General features: G+C 42.5%; 1 protein-coding gene across 1 annotated transcript; it reads right to left on the bottom strand.

Moving 5' to 3' along the window:
* Positions 1-4,920: 4,920 nt before the first annotated feature.
* Positions 4,921-9,172, bottom strand: LOC105003834 (caspase-10-like). The gene is made up of 3 exons (XM_010861270.1): positions 8,826-9,172; positions 7,201-7,294; positions 4,921-5,058 (listed from the first exon to the last, which is right to left on the bottom strand). Exons 1-3 carry the CDS (start codon positions 9,170-9,172, stop codon positions 4,921-4,923), a joined length of 579 nt encoding a protein of 192 aa, XP_010859572.1.
* Positions 9,173-9,521: the final 349 nt, after the last annotated feature.

Genomic DNA, 9,521 nt, shown 5'->3' with positions numbered 1-9,521 from the left:
TTATGCTAATTTATCAGAACAGGCTTGGGACACTCAGAGGCATCCCAAGGGAGTTTCCCATCTGCAGACATCTTGTTCCAGGTTATATATCAGAGTGGTTACTTTGCCACAGGATGGCTCAGGACAATAAAAAGTGAGCCAACAAAATTATCTCTGCCTTGGCAATGTTAATTATATCACCACCCCAGAAGCAACTACCACCGAAACTATAGCAGGTACTGGTTCCATGTATTTCTGTATCCCTTTTCAGATTTATCTATCTATGTAGATAGATAGATATATAGCACATATCATGTCCCAGTTTGTGGTTCATTCTTTAGTTTTTCAACATTGTTTTGATGTGTTTAAAATAGTCTGGAGAAGAGAGTGTTTCTGCTTAGATAAATTCACAAATGATAGATCTAGAGTGGGTTAGTAAAGAAAAGGTAAGGCTTTTTTAAGAAATAGATCTGACCTTTCAGTTTGAGAGCATAGAAAATTCTCCCACAAAATTCTGGGCTTAAGGGAACACTGAGCTAACTCTGTGACATTTTTCATGTTCCTTTGCATATATTAGGGCTTTGGGTCATCTGGAAGAAGCTGAGGGTAGGCAGAAAAGGGGCGGGCTGGGGACCGCAGGGGCAGACATGCTGCACACCACAAAAATAATAAATCCTAACCTGGCCTTTCAAGTCATTCCAAAGAAGCAGCAGGAGAAGAGAATGGTTTATTGGGTATTTATCTTCATACATATGATTTACGGGCCCCAGATTTTACTGTGGCCCAATGCAAACATTGGGCAGACCTGAGGATGTGGGCTCAAGAGGGATGCAGGGGGTGCTGGCAGTGCTCCTCACAGGTCTCCTCTCACCCTCTTTAATCCCCCTGGGCTCCCCACCTTGACCCCTACCTTCCCCTATCCCCATGAGCTTGCCAGCTGAGAGGGGATGCTTCTAAAGGTTCACATCTTTGTGTGAGGGACTATCTTAGGGACTGCCCTCTACTTGGAAGTTTTAAGTTCCCCCACCTGGGGCAGCTCTTAGCCAAGGATGGGGGGCTGAGAGAAGATGAAAGCCTGGCTCCCTGGCCCCTGGTAGAGTGGGACTCTACGGATGATTTCCAGTCGAGAGTTCTCCAGCCAGACCAGGCTGAGATAACAGAGGCCTGGCCTCAGTTTTACCCGCCTCCTCCGCTTCCCTATCCTGCTCCCCTCTTCCTGCTGGTGCCTCAGGAAGCACTTCCTGAACAAACCTCTGGTGTCTCAGGAAGCACTTCCTGAGCAAACCTCTGGTGTCTCAGAGAGCACTTCCTGAGCAAACCTCTGGTGTCTCAGAGAGCACTTCCTGAGCAAACCTCTGGTGTCTCAGAGAGCACTTCCTGAGCAAACAAGAATCCTCCACTCAGAGTTTACTTCAGAGCCTCCTACAGAAGATAGGCTTTGTGTTGGGGGGGGTGCGGCAGGGGGGTTCAGTTTTGTTTTTGTTTTGAAGGAAGGAGAAATTACAGCATGTTTTGTATCCTGAGGGGAATAATCTGGGAAGGACTGGGGGTAATGGAGATAGGAAGGAAGGTGTGGAGTGACAGCTTTGAGTAAGCAGGAAGGCACTGTCCCTATACAAGTCATTAACTCTTGGGAGTAACAAGGGCAGCTCACCCGTTGTTGACGGGAGAGAAATCAGCAAAGGAGGCTTAATGAGCAGGTGGGCAGGGAGACTTGATGGCAGAAGGTAGAAGTCTCTTCCGATCACTTTCCTTAAATTAATGAGACCGTCACATGAACGTGAGGGACGTGAGGATGACAAAGGTCTGAGCAGACCAAAGAAGGTGTAAAATAATCTGAGAAAGCAAAAGCCTGTCAGAACTAGGGAAGTGTCACAGGATTTCCAGGAGACACTGAACATCTCTTTGAGGTTTGTAGTCACTGGCTTTAAATGAGACCAGGTCTGCAATGTTGACCTGGTCTGTGGTTTTTTACACCAGCCACAGCCAAGAATTTTAGGACAAACATGGAGTGAACAGACTTATGGGATCAACCAGAGTCTGGATTCTAGAGTTTAGATTCTAAAGGCAAGGGTGTTGAGGGATGGTGCAAGAAAGTGAATTTAATGATGACTCACAGAAAAAGAGGGAGAGAGGGAGGGAGGGGCAATGTTGGCATTGGAAAGATGGCAGACAGGGCCAGTGGACTGACTGGAGGCCCTGGTAGCACTGAAGACAGCTAGAGGGAGGGTCCCAGAGGAAGTGAGACCGAATGACTGAACAGGAAGAGGTGGATGTCAGAGAGGGGCACACTTGAAATTGAGACTTGGATGGAAGTACAGATACTGGTAATGACAAAGTGTTGTGGATTCTTGATTGACAGGTCATGGAGGTGAGACTCACTTAAAGGAGATAGGGAAGATCAAGGACAAATGCAGTGTGAAATAAAGGGAAAGTGTATGCCAAAACAAAATTATAAGTGAATGAACTCTCCTTTTTTGTGTGTTCTTGTATTTCCCAAATATTCCACAATGAACATATATCACTATATAAGCAGAAAAAAGTTATTAAGTAAAATCAGATACCACTCGGAAGTAAACAGGGAAAATTTTTCTTTATTTATTGGTAAGGCAATTACTACTATTTACAAGTGGTTGGTTCACAAATTTCATAAAGTTATTCCCAGTCAAGAATTGTACCAATATGTCCAGGCACCTTAAACAAACATTTTAAATAAGACCACATGAGAGATGTGAGTGTCACAGTGTTGAGTGTATAGTTTAAGAAATGCCTACTGTAAAACGCACCTATATTTGTATTTGTTGTATTTGCATTTGCAATAAGAAACCCTGAAATTATCTATGGGATAAAGAGGAGGGAGAATGGAACGTTCAGTGGACAGAAATGGGGGCAAGACTCTTCTGGAACACTTTTTCATATTTTCGTATCTTTGAACAATGTAAAGATAGCACCTGTTCAAAAATACATTTAAACAGTAAACTGTAATACAATCTAAAATTGTTAATAGAAAAACTTTCTTTTAAAATTTTGTATATGCAAAAGTTATGTTAAATACAATGTTTAAAATGCCAAATGGGTCTTTCTTTAAACAGGAAATTCCCTTAGTGTGTTTTAAAAAGGGTTCTACTTTCAGAAATTTAGTTTCTGCTTAAAGATATAAATATGTCACTTTTACCACACCTTTAAGAGCAAACGTCAGACTTTGGACAAGACTCAGATCCTGCCAGAAAAAAAAGTTAAAAAGAAAAACAACTTATCACATACAACATCTCACCAGAGGTATCCAGTTGAGAGGATGCATTGGAGCAGGTTTGATACAGATTAACCACTGGCCCTGACAATAAACCTGAGAATTCCAAGCCATGGACCCTAATCTTCTACAGGGACCAGGGACCAACCCCGAGGACCCTGGCCGAGAGAGATGCTGTGTGCAGATTTCAGCCTAATTCAGGCCACATTTGAAGGGAGTCTTCCCATTTATGTGTTTTCAGGTGAAAGAAGCAACCAATTTTCTTCTTTGCTTTAGTTGGTTTGGTGTTCTGCGTCTGAAATGTCCTGACCCCAACATGGAATTTAATACAAGATTGTAAGTTTTCTGCTCCCAGAGCAGCTGAATGTGTCTGTCTTCACATTGGGCTGTCATCTCCCAAGAGCCAATCCCGCTCGCGACCCAAGAGAAGCAGCTCCTGCACAAACACCTTCCTCACACCAAACAAGAAATGAGTGTGGCATGGACCAAATTTTAGGGGAGGACAGAGAGAGGGGCAGTGAAACACCATCTCATCATCAACCAATGTCCAAAACAAGCCTGTGCGGAGGGGACACAGAATTATAACAATAGGTGGGCATATATAAGGGAAACTGAAGCTCAGTCAAAGCCATGGACAGTGGATCTAAGCTAAAAGGAATCTTAAAATATACCCGGTCTCACCTTTTATTTCACAGATGCCCAAATCGAGGCTAATCTCTTTTTTCTCAGGGTGCACAATTAAATTCAAGACTATACTCCAAGGCTTCAGTAAAGAGAGCTTTTACTATTTAGACTTATCAGAAAGAAAAAAAAAAAAAAAAAAAAAAAGACACAGAATCTGTGTTAGAAAACAGGGCAAGTTTTATTACTAGAATGAACTGCCACTGATTTCTATGATGCCTGGGAGGCTGGAAGCAATGACCAAAGGGTCTTTCAAGTCTAATATCCAATCAAAACTCTCTTCCATGGTCACCATTTTTTCTGTGGTGCAAGGAACACTGCTTTTTTACGTAGTGTGAAAGCAGCCTGAAGCATCTGGTTTTTAATTTCATTTCTGGAAAACAAAAAAGAAATAAAATTCTTCTCTGATAGTAATATTTGAGAATATGAAAAATTTTATGACTTTCTAACAAACATATTCCTAGTATTGATTGCTTACTCTGTGCCAGACATGCATTTTTAAGGAATTACGTCATTTAATCCTAAAAAAAAAAAAAAAATCACAAATCAAGTACAATTATTGTCCTCACTTTACAGATGGGAAAAGTGAGACACAGAGGAGCTGAGGAAAGGGCCTCTGAACCATTAATAAGTGGAATTCTGGCAATCTGACTCCATGCGTTCCACTTTTAATTCCTGTGCCATTCTGCCTCCTATTTTATGTCATTTCATTCAAAACCATTCTGTTATTTTCATTTCTATTTAAGAATCAGAAGAAGACATTTGTCTAAAACCACTTTCTCCCACTAGAATATAAGAGCCAAGAGGATAGGAGCTTTGCTCTATACCTTGCTGTAGCTCCAACTTCTAAAACTGTGCCTAGTACAAAATATGCATTCAATAAACATGTGCTGAATGAGCAAACAGATTTCAAGAGAATATTATCAGAGTGATGTGTAAACATCATACATGGCCAATTGATTTGAGAATTCTTATGGTTTGGTACAAACAAGCAAGCAAGCATAAGCTAGTTACCTCTCTCTTTTGTATTTATGTAGCTTTTCCATAAGGTTTGGCACAATTTTTTGGCAGAGATTCTCCAGTAATGTCACATTATCTTCATCTATTTTAGCTTGTTTCTCCAGACACGTCAAGAAACTTCTAGAGGTCTGCAAGAGAATCAATGAAGTCACTTTTACTTGCCTACTAATTATCCATTGCATTAATAAATAAGGCAGAGTATATATCCAGGAGGACCTAAATAGTATAGGGAAAGAGACAGTATAGAAACTGTAAGTCTCTATACAATCTATATCAATGTGTGTATGCGTGTTAGTCACTCAGTCATGTCCAACTTTTTGGGAGCCCATGGACTGTAACCCTCCAGGCTCCTGCCCATGGCATTTCCCATGCAAGAATACTGGAGTGGGGTGCCATTTCCTCCCTAGGAGATCTTCCTGACCCAGGGATACCACATACCAAATATACACAACTCACTAACTACTCAGAAACAATTTGATGAGTAGATGCTATTATTATCTCCATTTTAAAGATAAAATAACTGAGGCACAGAGAAATTCAGTAACTTGTCCAAGGTCAAGAGCCAGTAAGTGGCAGAGCACTAATTATGCAATGTTTTGTAGGTCTAACAATGAGTAAGACTCAGTCCCCATTCCCGAGGATCCCACAGCCCGTCTTTGGGATAAAGACTGAAGAGAGAAACAATGGAAAGTCACAAGAGGCTAAAATCCCTGAGGGCCCTGAAAAGGTGGTGGTGGGGGGTGGGGGAGGGACTCAAAGAGTATAGCCAAAACAGAGAATTAAATTGCAGATTAGTTAACCTACAGGTCTGACACCAGGAAACATGGTCCTTGTTATACCTACCACGTGTAAAACAGCTTCCACTCCTCAGTGATTTTTCTTTAAAAAAGAAATTATTGGGATTTCCCTGGCAGTCCCAGGGAAGAGTGGTTAAGACTTTTCGCTCCCAAGGCAGGGGGCAAGAATTTGATCCCTGGTCAGGGGAACTAAGATCCCACATGCCACACAGCGCAGCCAAAAAATTTAAAAAAAAAAAAAAAGAGAGAGAAGAAATTTGTCCATAATAACCAGTTAGTCTGGAAAGAATGTGATATGGGAAGGCTACACTCAGGCTTTTCGCATGGGTGATGTGCTCATTTCTGAGTTGGACAGGGAATCCATGGCTGCTCACTTGGTTCTACATTCTATAACTTCCATACATTTTACACATCTTTTTTGGGTGTTAATCAAATATTATATAACTTAAAACCTAATGAAAATAACAGTTGAATAACAAAATTAATGTTATAGGGTAAAATTTGAAAATTGGCCCCTTCTCAAATTAAATAACTGGCTTGTCACAAGCTGTTAGAAACTCAAAAAATAAAAAGTTCTGTGGCCTGGAAGAGATATGTACAGTTATTTTCCAGCCCTTAATTATGATCAACCTAACAAGAATATCAGCAGACAGCATTATGTTAATATTTTAAAAATTACTATTGGCTCCAAGCTCCTGTACAACCCTGTAGAAAGAACACCCTCAAATATTCGTCTCATTTGATTTTCACAAAACTCTTCATGGAAGACACCGAAGAGTCCACTGAAGAGGATAGTCTCCCTCGAAAACCTCAACAAATGGAGGCGATGAACAACAGAATCCCACTCTGCCATTAGCTACCACCTCCTCATTCCTCTGTGGTGCCCTGCACAGTTCTGTGTCATAAGACACAGTGAATGCCCATAGCAGACAATCATTTACTGAACGGTTACTACATGCAAAGGGCTTCGCTGATGGCTTAGTGCTAAAGAATCTGCCTGCAATGTAGGAGACGATGTTCGATCCCTGGTTTGGGAAGATCCCCTGGAGGAGGGCATGACAACACACTCTAGTTTTCTTCCTTGGAGAATCCCATGGACAGAGGGGCCTGGCAGGCTACAGTACAAAGGCTGGCAAAGAGTTGGACATGACTGAAGGGACTTAGCATGCACACACGTACTATGTGCAAAATATAGGCCCCCGCTAATAGTTTATGTACATTATTTCATCTAATCCTCTTCACAGTCCTGGAAGGAAGTAGTATAATTGTCTATAATAGGCTGTATTAGAAAATGGAGACTCAGAAACGTTCAGTCACTTGCCCTACATTCAGGAGTTAGTCTAGAACTAGACTCCAGGCACATCACAATCCATGTTTCTAACCCTTGTTTAATACTGTCTCCCTTTCCAACATCATCCCAAGCACTGATTAAGGCAATGTTCACAAAGATCCCATCGGGTATGGCTCACTCACCATTTGGACATTTGGAATTGACTCATTCAGAAGGAAGATCATGCTCTGGAGGTTCTCTGAGCTGATGCCTTCTGACAGTTCGTAGAGCAGGTTTCTAAGACATAGACCAAAGAAACAAATTAAAGCCTCACACTTGCAGAGGACAGGCAGAAAATGGAGAGCTTTTATCAAACGTTATCTCTCATTTGAATAATCACAGCCCTGTGAGTAGACAACTATTAATCTCATTTTATAGATTTAAAAACAGAAACTTTTAGTATTTCCATTTGACCTATTCGACTATGAGCCTTGTTGATTCCAGGTCCAGTGCTGATTCACATCCCACTAAGAAGCTGTAGAACACCACTGTGGCATGCCCACCCTTCTCCAGACTCCATTCCAGAAATCAGGCTTTCTTTATAGGCTCTCATCAGGGAGCACCCAATGCCAGTGAATATGAAGTTCACTTACAGAAAGGAAACTATCCCAGCTTCTGGAAAGCCATACACTCAACAATTGGAAAAACTGAATTTAGGAACTTCCCTGGCAGTCCAGTGTTGGGCATAGGTATAATCCCTGGTGGAGGAACTAAGAGCCTACCTACCTGGCCGTGTGGCCAAAAAAAAAAAAAAGAAAAACTGAATACTTCATTCACATATTAACAATTCTGTATGCCCAAGACCATTCCTCAGCTTTTTAACCAACAGAATGGAGATAATAATTTCCAGAATTCTCTCACTGACCCAAGGGTCGCTCAGGTTCTAGGAGTCAGTTCAAGCGTTAAGACCTGAAGCATTCTAATCGTCCAAGCTATAAAATAATATCACAAAGGCTCCTCCTTGTGAGGTTGTTTGATGTAGATACTATGTCAGTGGACAGTTTATAACGTGTTGCCTCAGGTCTGTTGCCTTTATTTTACCTCTTTGGGCAAAATGCCTATATTTTACCTGTCCAGGTTTCACCCCCAAATTGGGGAAATTGGACATGGCATAAATGATGTCCCTCCCTACCCTAGAGACACATCTCCTTTTTCATTTTGTCAATTTGGCTTCAAGTGTGCTTCCCTGGTAGCTCAGCTTGTAAAGAATCTGCCTGCAATGTGGGAGACCTGGGTTCAGTCCCTGAGTTGGGAAGATCCCCTGGAAGAGGGCATGGCAACCTGCTTTTGTATTCTTACATAGGGAATCCCCATGGACAAAGGAGCCAGGCGGGCTACGGTCCACGGGGTCAATAAGAGTAGGACATGACTGAGCGACTAAGCACATGTATTACTCTCTTTTCGAATGGCGGACATACCAGTGACTCACAGGAGGGAGGAGGCTGAGAGCACCCACGTTGACAAAGAGGAAGGCTGGAGGTGGGGCCTGCTGCCTGGAGCTGGGCCTCCTTCCTCAGTGAGAAGCAAAACAAAAGGAGGCCCCTCTCAGGCCCTGAGCTGGGTTTCAAAGCTTTGTTTCCCTCCCAGCCTCCCTTCTCATCAGCACCTGAAGCTGAGAAATCTCCTGGTTTAGAATCACCATACCATCCAAGGAGGTAGATAAGGCGGAAAAAAAGCTTCAAATCGAATTCATTTTTAATCTTAAGATTAAAGACCTTAACCCCTGCCTTTCAAAGCCCAATGGCCCTGCCATGTTGATCTTGATCACCTGAAGTGGGAGACCCTGCGGCGGGTTTGCAGCCAACATTCCACCTGCTCCTTGGTGTAGTCAAGGTGCTTCAGCAGGATCTTCTGCTCTATGATGTAGAGGAGCTCTGCTAGGAAGAAGGGGTCTTCCTCACTCAGCAGCTCCTGTTGCAGCAGGTACTCAAAAATATCCAAGGCTCTTCTGCACTTTTCCAGTTTTCCGAGGGTGATGTAGTCTTGGCAGAGAAACTTCAAGCACTCCACGTCTCGATCCTCCAGGGACGAGTCAATAATCAGAAGCTTCTCTCGAAAGTTCACTCGCCGGTTATCATCTAAAGTGGAATTCAAACTTTGGCTTGGTGAGGCCATGACCTGCCTGAAAGATATAATGAGGTGGGGGTCACAGGTTAGAGAATGAGGATAACATAGCACCCCAACTTCCCAGGCCCTCCCTCAGTTTTAACCTTCTCTGTTCCAGACCTTAGACTTCTCTAGAAGTGTTGAAAGATGAAATTCACTGGGAGGTCACTTCAAAAACCTATAGCCCAGAAAACTTGATTCAAACACTGTTAACCCTTTTAGGAGGTCTGGAGAGAGCTTTCATTGGAACTCAGTTGACCCTGAGTTCTCCCAAATCAAAATGTCCCCACTGGGAGAGTTAGGTCTATTTGGTGGGAATTATTAGGACTTCAAGCCCAGGAGACAGCATCTCAGGTGA

Source organism: Bison bison, unplaced genomic scaffold, assembly GCF_000754665.1.
Source record: "Bison bison bison isolate TAMUID 2011002044 unplaced genomic scaffold, Bison_UMD1.0 scf7180017864471, whole genome shotgun sequence".
Classification (NCBI taxonomy): Eukaryota; Metazoa; Chordata; class Mammalia; order Artiodactyla; family Bovidae; genus Bison; species Bison bison.
The sequence above is the reverse complement of the archived record's forward strand: the minus strand, read 5'-3'. Positions and strand labels throughout refer to the sequence as shown.